General features: G+C 37.6%; 1 gene segment (V, D, J or C); it reads right to left on the bottom strand.

The window, feature by feature from the left end:
• Positions 1-1734: 1734 nt before the first annotated feature.
• Ighv3-72l1 (immunoglobulin heavy variable 3-72 like 1) lies at positions 1735-2297 on the bottom strand. The segment is given in 2 exon segments: positions 1735-2069; positions 2194-2297. Coding segments are annotated over 2 exon segments (381 nt in total).
• Between the last annotated feature and the right edge of the window lie 13176 nt (positions 2298-15473).

Here is a 15473-nt window from a genome sequence, read left to right on the forward strand (position 1 = left end):
AGGCATCAGTGGAGAATATTAAGGCTGGTGCCGATCACATATCAGTGACCAGCAGAATCCATGAAACATCTCTGATATAAGGTGGGTCACTGCCCAGGAGTCAGAAACACTTTGCCAGTAGGAGTCTTTGAGTTGTGAACATTATTCTACTAAGTAGAAGCATTCTTCTTATCTGCCTGCATCTCTGGTCAGTTTCCCTTGTTTGTGTCTTACTCAGTAACAGGAACCCAATGAGTTTTTGATAAATAGTTTTTCGAATGAATTTGTTAAAATTTGTCTCCCAGGCATTTTTCCCACTTCCTATAAAGTAGACTTCTATACGCTATGAATCATTCCTCAATGTTACCTACGGTAGTGATCCACTGCTTTACACACTGTAAACTCTGAGCCCCATCACCCTGATTCACTCACATCATAGTAGTTTCTATCAAGGCCAGTGCTGAATATCTCATTGCTAGAAACGTGTTCTCTACCAGCATGGTCTCCTTCACTATTTAAGAAATAAATGGACTCCTGTCCTCCACCTCTTATGTCTAAGACACCCGGATGCACTGGAAATGTTATAACCTGGTTTTCAATTAAACTGACATGAAAATTAGACCAACTTCAGCACTTCAAAACCAGCCCACATTGACTCTTGCAGTGGGATCTGGTCCTAAATTCTGGGAACTCTGCAGAGGAGGCAGGAAGAATGTAAGTGTCAGAATGTTTGAAGGAAAGAAGGGAAACAAGACTTACTAAAGAAATCAAAGGAAACAAATGTTCAATATCCTTAGATATGATGCTAATTTAAATGAAAACAAGTTTGAGGTACTAGCTCACCTCAGAAAGAATGGCTAATCTCAGAAAATCTGAAATGATGTGGATGATCATTAGAGAAAGAAGGACTTATTCACACAATTGTAGTGAGAAAAATGAATTCTACTATTATAGAAATAAGTTCGGAGAAATATCATTTGGGTTAAATTAGGAAAGTAAGGTGAGTTCTTGATTTAAAAGTACTAAAGGATGAAGAACAGTTTTGAATAAATATTGTGTTGAATTATGTAAAATGTGTCAGAGCTTTTTGTCAATGTTTCTGTAAGAAATCCCATCATAAAATTGAGCTTTAAGATTATTGTATTGTACTATGTACAATACAAATTGGAATAGTGTAGAAAAGTAGAAAAAATTTTTCAATAGTGTCTCAAATTGTGCAAATAAATACCAGCTTATGCTTTATTTAATGTAACAGCTTTATATCGCACAAATAAGCTTTAAATATGGGAAGGAGCTTACTGAAATATTCTTATTCTAAATCCCAAATTGTGGGTTTGCATTTAATGTGATGTGCTCCTCAAAGGAAACATGGAAATACAATCTAAGGTAAAAGTTCAACACTTTAAATTATTACACAAAATATTGCAGAGGAATATTTCTAATGAAAATGTACAACAGAAAAAACATATCTGTGTTTTTACTACTTTATTCTGTGTCTCCAAAATTGCACTTAGGCATAAGAGAAATTTTCACCCACATTGCAGTTGCTCACAATTGAAGCATTTATTTCAGTTTCCACTTTTCACTGCAAAAACTTCTGCAGTAGATAAAGCATTGTAAATTCAAGAGAACTTTCCAGATTTAAAAAAAATATATAGTATCTGGAGAGGTAAGGCACTGTCCTTTTCTTTGTTCATGAGCGCCCCCTGCTGATACTGTGAAACCTTGTAAGGAAGTTTTTGTCTGGGCTAATACTCAAGTCTCCTCACTGTGTGCATCTCTTGCGCAGTAATAAATGCCAGTGTCCTCAGTTTTCAGGTTGTTCATATGAAGGTAGAGGATGTTTTGGGAAACATCCCTTGAGATGGTGAATCGTCCATTCACAGATACACTGTACTCTGCTGAATAATCTTTAGCTCTGTTTCTAGTTGCTGCAATCCACTCCAGTCCTTTCCCTGGAGCCTGTCGAACCCACTCCATGTAGTAATCACCCAAGGTGAATCCAGAAGCTACACAGGAGAGTCTGAGAGAAGACCCAGGCTCCACCAAACCTCCTCCATGTACCGCCAGCTTCACCTCACACTGAATACCTGCAAGAGTAGAGAATCCTCATCACACACATCTACTGTCCCTGACACACACACACACACACACACACACACACACACACACACACACTCACTCACCCACCAACTCTTGTTCCCTATAAATTACCATTTAAAAGTGTTACTAGAAAAACCCAGTTTAGCAACAACTTCATAGTGTCAGGTCTGTGCTGAGTGCTGATCTGTGAAGGTGAAGACTGGGGAACTTAGGACTTGATCCCATTGTTAGGGTCAGTCTGTGATGAATTTCATGTGCTGAGGGAGGTCTAATTTACATGTCCTCTGCTATATCCCCAGCTCTAGAGTTGGTGCTGTGGAGATGAAGTTATTATTATAAAATGCAGGAAAAGAGTGAATGAGTTAGCTATCAATAACACTCTTACAAAATTGCTTATAATGTGTAGGTGCTAACACTTCAATATTTTATTGTTATTTAGCAAGTTCACCTTCTGACTAAAAATATGTGTTTCTTTTCTTTGTATCTTCACCAGTATTAATATTTCTTTTCTTTTTTATCCAATTTTTGCTTTATTTATTTATTTATTTATTTATTTATTTATTTATTTATTTGCATTTGGAGAGGGTGCAGGACAATCCTGTGTGCCTTATGGTAAGATGAAGAGGAAATGATATATTATATTCATGTATGAAATTCTTTTCCTTTTAAAAATTTATTTACATTCCAGTAACTGTTTCCGTTCCTAGTACCTCATCCAACAGTTCCTCATGTCATTCCTTCTCCCTTGTGTCTCTGAGAGAATGCTTCCTCAACACCAGGTCCCAGTCCTACCTGGAGTCTCAAGTCTCTTAAAGATTAGATCAATCTTCTCCTACTGATGCCAGACTAGGCCTTCCTCTGCTATATATGTATAAGGGACCACAGAGTGGCTTCTGCATGCTGCTTAGTTGGGTCATCCTCATCCTCTGCTGCTTCTATTCTTTCTCTCATTCAACCATAGGGTTCACTGACTTTAATCATATGGATGGATGTAAGTATCTGGATCTGTCTTAGTCAGCTGCTCTTTGAACCTCTCAGAGGACATGTGAAACTCCAGACACTAAGACCATCATTGCATCAGTAATAGTGCCAGGCTTTGATGTCCCCCAGGAAATAGATCCTCAGTTGGTCCCTGAAACACCTTTCCCTCAGTCTCCTCTCTATGTCTTGTCCCTGCAACTATTTTAAAAAGGAACCCTTCTGGGTCATAAATTTTGACTGTGGATTGGCAAGATCATTTTTCCTCCTGAGGTGGTGGACTGTTGGTGTTCCCTCTCCCAAATGTTGGGCATTTTATCTAAAGTAATTCTGATTGAGTTATGAAAGGAATAGCTTGGCATTCATTCTTTTCCAGTTTCTCCTTGCAGGTTCTTTGGAATCTCATGTCTTCTTATAGTTTTGAAATTCCTAATTAAAATGCCAGGGACAATTGATATCATTAGGGCAGTATTTGTATCAAATAGAGGTGTGTACCCAAAGATGGTTGAAAGTGGATTAGTGTTATAGAAAAGCATGAAATTGGGTTTTGAATACATAAAGATCTACAGTCTCTGTCCTGTGATGTGTAAATCCAGGTGTTCTACAGTTTCAGGGAATCTTATCTGCTCCACTCAACAAGTCTTCACTTTGTGCAAAATATTTCATCATCATTCAAGAACTTCTCCAGGGGGTCCAGCTCCCTCAGGTCTTCTAAATAAAATGCTGGTAAGAAGATTGAATGTAAAAATGGAACAAGCAAGGGGTTCTGGGGGGAAGACTCTTCTTGACACCTGAATCAGAAGAGCGAGGAAACAAGAAATCATTAAAAGAGTGGCTGCCCAGTGAGCAGTTGCTCTCTATGTCTGGATCGATTGATGAGGGCAGTGGCCTTGCATGTCTCTGAAAAAGACAAGGTCAAGAATCACTGATTTCTCCCTCAGCAATCACTGAAGCTCCTGCTTCTGAGCTTCCGTTGGTTGCTTCACTCTAAAGAAAAGACATAAGATATTTGATGATTACCAAGGACAGCCTAGGACTTTGACTTTCTTCCAGGGTTATTTCAATTTTTACCAGTGAGAACATAAATCCTTTTGCAAAACATCCATTTGAGTGACTACCACATCTCTCTTCCGATTTAGATGAAAGGAATTGGTATTTCATTTGTTCTTCTGAAAAATATATAATCTGAATGGGAAAGGTGTATTATAGAGGAAGGAATCATTTTGCTTAAATGTGGAAACAAAGAGTTCCAAATGACGAGCCACACCAAGAGGAAATATCTAAAAGTTAAGAAAAAGGTACCTGGGACCAATGGGGTATGACATTAGCTGAAATGCCCAACAAATGGAAGAGAAAACTAGAAGGGACAATATACAGAAATTAAGCAAATCCCTGGTTGAGGGATTTGGCCATCCACCGAACTCCAAAATTTTAATGCAGAATTGCTCCTGTATAAAGGATATACAGGGATAAAGGATTGATCAGAGCCTGAAAAAAGGCCATACAGAGACTTCCTCACTGGTGATACATCCCATATGCAAACAATATTGCTGACGCCAAGAAGTTCAATCTCTGTTGGACTCCTTGTTAGAGATAATATATCCTAAGTACTTGGAAATTATTGCCCATCTGTTTAGGGCATTTTTTGTTACTAAGATAGACAATATAATAACTGGTTAAATATTAAATCATTTAAATATACATTGCTGACATCATTATTGATTAGGTGATAGACATATATATTGTTTCTATTTTTCTGGGTATACTGAATAGCATAGCAATGACTATAGAATAACATGTATCTCCATGGTTGAATACACAGATTGTTTTCATTTTTGTTTTTTGTTTTATACTCAAGAGTAGTGTACCTAGATCATCTGGTAGACTTATTTCCAGCTTTTTGGGGCACTTCCACACTGAATTCAATGGTGTGTGTACCTTTTTGAACTCTTAACAGCAGTAACTAATTGTTCTTCTTTCTCCCTATCCATTGCAATTATTTCCTTTTTCCTTATTTCTTCCAACATTATTAATTCTTTTGATTTTATTATATTTTTACACAAAACAAGTATAACTATATTTCATTATGCACTCCCCATTCCCCAAGTCTTTCTAAAAACCTCACTATCTGTTAAACTTCCAACTTAATGTTCTTTATCAAAAAACTAAAACAAAAATTAAAATAAATACTATAGCAAACTTCTTAAAATGATGCCCTTCAGGAAAGCAAACAAATCAAACTACCAAAATACAACAACACCAAATAATCTTCCAATATTTGGATAAGAGCGTATCATTAAAAGTGTCAGGGTTTGATGGTATCCTTGGAATATATCTAACGTTGGGCCAGTTATTGCCTGTGCATTCCTTCAATCTCTGATCCACCTTTGTTGCCACATTGCTTTTGGACAGAACACCTTTTGATTTGAAAGTTTTCTGGATGGGTTGGCATCCTTATCCCTATACTGAGAGTGTTCCCAGGCTACAAAAGGTGACATCTTCAGGTTCCATATCCACACAGTTATGTCTCTAGGATGAAGTCCTCTTATTCTCTACTGGGATCATCCTATTCCCAGATCTCTTGGACTTCCTAGAGATTTCCCCCAATCTGCTACCCCTGGCAGTGGTAGATTTTTATTATTTTCTCCTGGCCTTGTCTCTCCCCAACCTGATCCTAAGCCCTCCTAACCCTCTCTTGATCCCTTCTCACATACATTTCTATTTCTCCCTCTGCCCTCTGTGAATGTAACTAGAAAATATCACCCCAAGTGAGGTAACCCAGACCCAAAAGGACATGCATGGTATGCATGCACTGATAAATGGATATTAGCCAGAGTATAGAATATCCAAGATACACCCCACAGGCCCAAAACAGCTAAATAAAAGGAAGAACTGGAAGAGCTTGAAGGGGCTCGAGACCCCATATGTACAACAATGCCAAGCAACCAGAGCTTCCAGGGACTAAGCCACTACCTAAAGACTATACATGGACTGACCCTGGACTCTGACCTCATAGGTAGCAATGAATATCCTAGTAAGAGCACCAGTGGAAGGGGAAGCCCTGGGTCCTGCTAAGACTGAACCCCCAGTGAACTAGACTGTTGGGGGGAGGGGGACAATGGGGGGAGGGTGGGGAGGGGAACACCGATAAGAAAGGGGAGGGGGGAGGGGGATGTTTGCCCGGAAACTGGGAAAGGGAATAACACTCGAAATGTATATAGGAAATACTCAAGTTAATAATAATAAAAAAAAAGGAAGGCCCAATCAAGGATGCTTGAAAACTCACTTAGAAAGAGTAGTAAAATATTGTCTCTTTATTTCTTAATTGTATTCTGATCCTGCATATTCCTATCTTTGTCTTTTCTTAGAGTATTCAAACAATTTCTCAAAATGTACAATTTTTTGTTTATGTTCCAAAGGATTTTCACAGATTTTGGAACACATAAGACAATTCTATAGCAACAATGGGGTGAATTTCTGATACCAACTTCTGATGCCAGTTACTTTGTTTGCTTATTTGTTTCTTTCTTTCTTTATTATTTACTCTGTATAAATCTGAATTCCTCTAAACTGACTCTGCCAAACTAGTTTGCCTCAAACTCAGAGATTTGTGGTATACATGTTGGGAACTATCTGTGGTATTGTGTCCCTTATTTTCTCTCTTAGGGTGTCCAGGCATAGTTATAAACCAGACTGGAAGGATGAAGTGGAGTCTGCCTGTCTGGCTGGGAATGAGAGCTGGGGTATGAAAGTAAGCGAAGGAAATTCACCAAAGATTTTACTATTACAGCACATTTAAAATGTACTCAATGAAACAGTTTTTTTATATGGTCTTCAGTGAAACACATGTGCACATGGAGTTTATTTAGTGTTAACAAAATCTATAAATAAGCATTGGAGAGTGGGAACACATTGTCATGGTAAATTTAATCATTAGATAGAATTTAAAGTACTGTAAATGAATCTCTGATGTCTATGTTATTTATTATTTTATGTGACATTCAAGAATCTTCTTCTGGGCCTTCATTATTTGGTTTCCTTGAATCTGTGAATTCTAGCACTGTAATCTTATAATTTATGATTAATGTCCACTTAATTAATATATATGATGCATGTCATAATTGGTCTGGGTTACTCCCCCTCAGGATGAATTTTTCCTTATTCTGTGGACTAGTCTCTAAAATTTAGGATGTTCTTGTTTTTCATAGCAGAGTAGTAATCTATTGAGAAACTGAACAACATTTTATTTATCCATTCCTCTGTTGGGAGAATATCTGGGTTGTTTCTAGTTGCTGAATAGTGCAAATAAACCTTCTATGAATATTTCCTTGTCATATCGTACAGCATCGTTTGGGTATATGTCCAGGAGTGATATAAGTGTTATAGCATGGCCTTAGAGTAGAAATATTTTTAATTTTAAGATCTGCCACCGGGTTGGGGATTTGGCTCAGTGGTAGAGCGCTTGCCTAGCAAGCACAAGGCCCTGGGTTTGGTCCCCTGCTCCAAAAAAAAAGAATAGAAAAAAAAAGAGACTCTGCCAAATTGATTCACAGACTTGTCACACAAGTTTGCATATTCACCACCAAAGGAGAAATATTATCTTTGTACCACATCCCTGTCATCATATGCTGTCATTGAATTACTGTTCCTAGTCATTCTGATAGGTATAAAATGAAATCTCAGAATCATTTTGATTGGCATTTTCCTTATGACCAATGATGTTGAACATTTCTTTATGTTTTTATTAATCACTAAACATTTTTCTGTGAAGAATTCTGTTTGCCTTTGTATGTCATTTTTAGTGGGGTTATTTGGTGTGTTGATATTTAACTTCTTGAGTTATTTATATATTTTAGATGAGAGAAGAAGGTGGTAGAGTGTTGGGGAGAGGAATGGGGCATGGTTAATCACATGTAGAGATTGTGGAAGTGGAGAGCATCTTTATGATGTTTCAGAGACTCAAGACGGGGGAACGTCCAAGGAGTTGATGGTGTTGAGACACCTAGCAGTGGGAGAAATGGAGCCTGAGGTGGCCACCTTCTATTGCCAGTCAGGAGTTTCAGTGGGGAAAAAGATACCAACCTACCTAAAATACCTTCCACCACAAATATTTTCTTCCTAAAATGTATGCAGGAACAAAGATGGATCAGAGGCTGAGGAAAAGGACAAAAAAAATGGCCAAATTCAAGAATCACTACATGGGCCAGAACCTATTTCTGACTCAATTAATGATGGTCAGATATGCTTGAAAAGAGGAACCTAGCATTATTATCCTTTGAGAGACTTCAGCCAGAAACTTATGGAAACAGATACAGAGACCCTCAGCTAAATATTAGCCAAAGCTCATGGATTCTTGGGAAAAATTGGGGAAGGGATTCAGAGACCCAAATGTGATTAAGGTCCACAAGAAGACCAACAGAGCCAATTAATTTAGTCACATTGGATTTCCAGAGACTAAACCTTCAATGAAAGAGTAAGCAGGGTCAGGACCTTGCCTCACACATTTGTAACAGATGTTTAGCTAAGTTTTCATTTGAGTCCCCAACAACTGGAGCAGGAGTTGTCCTGACTCGGTTGCCTGTTTGTAGATTCTGTTCTCCTAATGATGCCATCTGGTATGGCCTCAATGGGAAAGGATATGCCTAGTACTGTAGTAACTTGATCTGCCAGGATGGGTTGAAGAGCAAAGTGGTCCCATCCCTTTCTCAGAGAAGTGGAGGGATGGAGGAGGGACTGTGTGAGGATAGGGAGAGGGAGTTGTGATTATGATGTATAGTGGTGAATGAATGAATGAATGAATGAATAAATGAATGAATGAAAACAAGAACTGTGGATGCTTCATTTGTTTGGAGAGTCATTGCAGGAATCCTGGGCTATTGCTCCTTCAATATTTGTTGTAAAAGAGGAAGTTGAACTTACGTGTTTCCCAAGGGCGTCATGAACTTCTTCAGGTAAAGGATGTGGGAGTTTGGCTCCCTAGGCAAGATTACATAAGTAGACGACCTGGTGGAGAAATTGAGTCCTTCCTTCTAATCTGAGTTTTTAGCAGCTAAGAAGACATGGTATATTTTGGCCTTGGGTAGCATGTTTTACTGCAGATTAATTTGATCCTCCTCTATCTGATTATTGAGTTCTAGGACTAAAGGTATGTGCCTCTGCACACAGTTTGCTAACTACTGTCTAGTGTCAGTGATAAAACACACTGAGGAAAAAAAAACTACATGAAACAGGAAAGGATTATTTCAGCTAAAATTTGAGATACATTTAATCATGAAGGAGAAGTCATGGTGGCAAGGTATTGAAGCAGCTTGTCAACTTTATCCATGCAAAGAGGCAAAGACAAATGGATGTTGGGGTTTGGCTAGCATTTTTTTTTTGCAGTTCAGGAATACTGCAGGGAAAGCTGCTGTTTATTTTTAGGGTAGTCTTCCCACTTCATTAGCCTAATTGTGGTAATTACTCAGAAAATCATCAGAGATTCCTTTCCTAGGTGACCCTAAGTTGAAAATCACTGTAAAGCAACAAACACATTCATAATTATATGTGAAAAATGACTTGTTAATTTTTACATAGGTACAAAATCCTACCCAGGCCTTTCAAGGAGAATTTTGATATTGACTATTATAATATGCCCTAAAATTTCCAGTAAGCAACTAAAGTGTTGTTAATTCTTAAATAGTCACATGGAACAATGAATGTAATAAATGGTCTTTTAATAATCACACAAATCCAGTCATTGTGGTTCTCATAATGAATGTTGAGATTTATATTGGAGAAAAGACATAATTATCATAGCAAGAAAAAATATGCATCAAGAATGAATGTGGAGCTGATTTTGTGCATTTCATGTTATACTTAACATAAACTAGAAGAGAATTTCATATGTCCGCCCAATCTGTGGACATATGTAGGAGTCATTTCCTCATTTGCTAACTGACAATTAGTAGCAATCATTCCAGTCTGAGTGATATGCTCACTGGGAAAAGTGAGCCTGAGCTATAAAACGAAACTAGGTTGCAAAACAGGAAAACTAAAGTTGTATGTAGCATTTCTCCATAGACCTTGACATATGACCAGATTTTAGTGATGAACAATTACTTGAATGTGCAAGTTACAAAAAATCCTTCCCTTCACTTGTTGCTTATGTTCTTTATATTCATCACAGCAAAATAAATCAAACTAGGACACAATAGAACTTCAAAAGATCACTGGTATTCATCTATCACAATGTCATGGGATCTTCTCCAAGTAATCAGAAACTGAAAATTCATTATGGCAACTACTGTAGAACTGTGGTAATTCAATATGCTAGCTATTGTAAATAGTCCTGCATATAGTTTGGATGTGAAAGGCAACATTGCATATCTTAGTGTAGTGAAAAAACTCAAAGTAATATTTTTTTCATGTAGCATCCATGAGGCCTGGAATGAATTTATCATCCATCTCAATTAGGAAGTGAGGATGTGGTTTGTCCCATCAAGGAGAGAATTCTTATTTTACTTTACACAAATACATCATTTCTACAATGTTGACTGAGAAAAATGACACCCAGCTCGCTCTGTATGATAGAGAGATTAGAATGAAGATCAGAGACACACTTCAGTTTCTTTACACCCTAACCACAATGTTAATTCTCTGGGCTTCATGTGTGTTGACCACACCACAAGGTCCTCTTGTATTACTCTGCAAGGAGGTTTGCATCTGGGCCTACACTGAATTCATTTTACTGTGTCACTTATGCATGAATACATGGCTACGTCCTTGGTAGTGATATAATTCACTTGCTTTAAGAATTGGACATTAAACACGTCTCTATGATGGAGATGTGGTTCTTGAGTTTGTACTGTGTACCGTCTACCATATTTATATACCTCATCAACTACAGGACTTTCCACTGCTCTCATGGATCCAGGTACAGATATGGTTATTGGTGGTGGTGTAGCCAGTATAGTGCAGATGAAATACAGTGACTGTGTAGCCTCATCTGTCTAGGACTGGCTCCTGAAGCTGCACCTGGAACAGCACACCAGGAGAGATGGAAAATCACTATTCAATTAAGAACAAAAGAAGCAACATGCTCATCCATATCATCCTCTGAAAGGTCTGAACGAGTTATCACAGAGAACAGCCACCAAAGAGAGGCTCATACTTGCTCTAATGGTGTGTACTTGGGCTTGGTGTGATTTGATCACCTCCTAGTGGCCATGACTTCCCCTCAAGGGAGTTTTGTGAAGTTCCATCTCTGTGTCCTTAGTGAAGCAGTTGTGCAAGAGTCTTTCTATATTGTTGATTTCTGATACACCTTCTCATATATTCCCTTTTCCTACGATGAAACAATACAGTCATCATTAGCTGATCAGTATCTTGATATTGCCTTCTCAGAGCTGATTTCAGAGATTCCCTACTTTCTCTACCATGACATAGTTCATGTTCCCTAGAACCTGTTCTGTTTATACTTTCTGGATTTGCCAGAGCCATATGACTTCTACATTTGCTAAGATAATCTGAGACTCTATGGTAATCTGTTCCAGTGCCATCAGAGACTGAATATTGTGATGTCTTATCATATTTTACTTGAAATTATTTCAAATTTTTGTGAATAAACTGTATCTAATGTCTCACTCCTACAAAGCGCTTGTATATCAAACACCTTATGTTTGCCACTTTAGTGTAACCTTGACCTTCTTGTGTTATTCTTCATTGCAAGTTTCTCCACTAACAAATCTCAACTATTTGGAAAGTGATTAACATTCAAATTTGAACTTATTTCAGCAGTTAGCCTACTTCATGCCAGCACTACGTAAACACAACTGGCTGTTGACAATTAAATTTTGGCAAACACTCTGGGATTCCATGATTTCAATGGGACAATGATTGACAGTTACAGTAAAGTTCAATATTACAAGGTTCCATATTTTCCAAGACCTATGTAAAAAAGTTATTGGAAAGTTAGCAAAAGCTCAAAAATATTTAAAAATGTTCTAATGTATTTGGTTTTGTATAAATAAGAATTGTTCAGTAGTGCTTGGGAATTGAGAAAAGATTAGTAATTGCCAACTGTGGGTAGAATCAATCTCCAGCATTTACATCATGGCACACTCTGATTAAGAATAAAGTGAGGAACACAATGTATTTTTGATCCTTACATAACTTCAAAGACACTGGTAGAAACCTAGAGATTCCTATAGCCACATCTCCCTATCCCACAGCTCTGACAACATGGATTACTCCTCAGTAGGTTAAGAATAAATGTTGTCCTTGATAGCTTATCTTCAGAGCCTTGATTGAGAAATAGAGCCTCCACTCAACTTTTATAGCCATGAAAATTCTGGATGCCCCTTGTTATTCTCTGTATTCCCAGGGGTATCTCATACCCTATTCTCTGCAAGGACCACATTTTTTTCTTTGCTATTTCTCATCCTGCTTCTTGAATCTCTGCCAAAATGATCCTAGATGATGGTGATAATAATGGTGCTAAGGGTGTTGGCGGTGGTGATGGTGTGTGTGTGTGTGTGTGTGTGTGTGTGTGTGTGTGTGTTTGTGTGTGTGTGTAATATCTTAGCTATATTAGTAGGAGTAATATATAAATAGGCAAGTTTCCATACCGAAGACATAAATTGTTAATAATAGTTTAGGACTTTTTGTCAGTATTTCACAGCCTCAGGCCATGTTAACTTGGCAGTCAGGTAGTTAATTATGCACTTTTCTAGCACTGTGCGATATTTGTTATAATTGATAATGTCCAAAATCTATGTTCCCTTTTGAAACAATGAGGATACAGGCTGTCTCAAAACATGGGGAGCAAGGCCACATTCCTCAGGGCTCAAGTGGGCCTTATTAGCAACCAGCACAATGAGCGAGTGGCAGAAACAGCTGAGTGGCTGAGACCCAGCTGAGCTTGCTGTTTTACAAGCAGTTCTTACAGCAGCCGATAGACCCATGGAAAATGAGGCCTGGAGTGATGGCAGAAGCCATCTCCAAACCATGAGTACCATATTAGACAATAGGCCTATGCAGCTCCTGTGGTTGTAGAAAGAAGCAATGTGCAGGAAGTAGAGACCTAGAGGTTAGCACAAATGAGCTTCTGATTTAGTTATATATGTTTGAAATGTTTTTCCACGCTGAAAAGGAAAATAATTTGGTTATAGACATGTACAAAAAACAATACGGTGTTAAGTCTTCAGAGAAAGATGAGATTTAGAGACTAAAAAGTAAAATAATTTCTGTGTTAAAAATGGAGAATACAATATTACAGGATACATAAAACCTGCATAATTATGTTTCAGATATCGAAAATGAAATGATCTTTATTAAGCCAATCAACTGAGTAAGGTGAATGCTAACATGAGACCTGTGATGAGACATAGGAACAAAAGCACCAAGATCTCTTTAGTTCTTTTCCAGAATAGCAGTCAATAAGTGACAAGGCAGAAACACTTTCTCAAAATATAACACAAAAGAAGGGAGCAGATACAGGACAAACAAGTTTCAAACATGAAATTATTTTTTGGAAATGGAGAAATGATACTTTATACAAAGTTTAACTGAAATTAAAGAATATAAGAAAGCTTTATTTGTACCTAGGATCTTGCTTTGTAAGAATTAATATAATTTAAATATACATACAGGTATCATATGGATTGACAAAATGAAGTGGACATTCTCAGAGGGAAAGAATATGTCACAGAATATAACAAGGCAAAGGGTCTCTAAAGGATTGCTTGAATGGGAAGGAGAAGCTATATATTCTAACATTTAAACACCCATAAGCTTGTATGTTAAGAAGACCTCTTATGCAGGGAGGTTTGTGTCTGAGTAAACATTAAAGTCTTCTTTCCCTGTCTCTGGCACAATAAGAGATGGAATGCACTTCAGATTTTTTAATGATTGGGTATTTGAAGTATCCCTAGTATTGTTATTGTGTCTGGATTTGAAATCCCAATTAGATGTGTCTCCGATAATAAATATTATAACACCAGCATTTTCTAATTCTTTCTGGAATGATGTAGACAGAGTTAATATAAATTGTTATAGAATACCTTGAGACAGTATATTTGAGAAACAGGTTTTGTGAGAGTTTTACCATGACAAATGTAACTCATTTAGCTAAACCTAGAATATGGAATCTGAGAATAATGAAAATTATTTCACACACACTGTGAACCAGAGTACCCTTTCCTTAAACCATGTGACCCTCAATTCAGAAAAAAGCCATCATGTATGAAAAAGTACAAGGACATAAATAATTTGATGCAGGCTCATGTAAAACTGAGATTGATGTGCATTGGCCAGGACTGGGCTGTCAGCCTGAGATTAGGCCTGCTTTGAGTAAATAGTTAGGATTTAGTGGATATAAAAAGGAAGCTGAACATAGATTAATATCCCTCCCAAACACATCAATTTACGTTGGCTTAATAAACTTCAGGGATAATATCTTCATCCCTACCTTGTCCATGTACTCCCAGGTAAATAAGAAATGATCCCCTTCATCATGTCACATAGACGGTGCTCTTTGAACATGAAGATGACCTCTTCTATGTTCATTTACCACACTATACCTTCCTCCCATGATCATTTTGTACTGTTGATCAGAGGCACAGATGTCATTAGAGAATCCTTCCAATGAGTACATTGCATGGGTCTTTCTTGACTGGTTGGGTGTCTATCATTTGAGTCCCTTTTTTTTTTTGTTTTTGCCTGATCTTTTGGCTATGGGTATTAGCGGTGGATATAGGGTTCAACAGAGCAGAGTCAGGTGTCCACTGCAGGTGCTGGGGGTCTCTCATGACTTTGTGTGATGTGCCACCTTGTGTAATAGGATATGAGTTTATTGCAAACAAACATTATATTTCCACTTTTTTTTTAATCTCCAAGTCCCTAATAGTCAGATACATTTGGCAAAATATCACAGAATTAATGTGAATCTTTCTACACTTATATATACTTTAAGGCAACTTAGTTTGCTGTTTTTACTTTGAATACTTGGGTGAGGCACTGTTTCTGGATCTGCATTTAGGTTATCCCAGTGATATTGTCTACAACCATATCACAAAGCAGACCACCATCTAATGGTGCAAGTCCAGGTATATTTCTGTACATGATTTTCAGTTGTCTTCTCACAGAGGTAGATTCTTTTTTGACACTTTTAAAAAATAGTAGTTATTACCTTGAACATTTTAGTATTCATTAATTATATTTTCCTTTATGTTATTGGTTATTTTTTATTTATATTTCAAATGTTAGCCCCTTTCCCGATTTCCTGTCCATAAATCCCCTATCCCATACCCTTTCCCTTCTTCTATGTGAGTGTCACCCCACCCATTCACCAACTCCTTCCCACCTCCCACCCTTACACTGTGGGAACTTACATTGGGGGGTCCAGCCTTGGCAGGACCAAAGACTTCTCCACTCAT

This window comes from Rattus norvegicus, chromosome 6, assembly GCF_036323735.1.
Source record: "Rattus norvegicus strain BN/NHsdMcwi chromosome 6, GRCr8, whole genome shotgun sequence".
Lineage (NCBI taxonomy): Eukaryota > Metazoa > Chordata > Mammalia > Rodentia > Muridae > Rattus > Rattus norvegicus.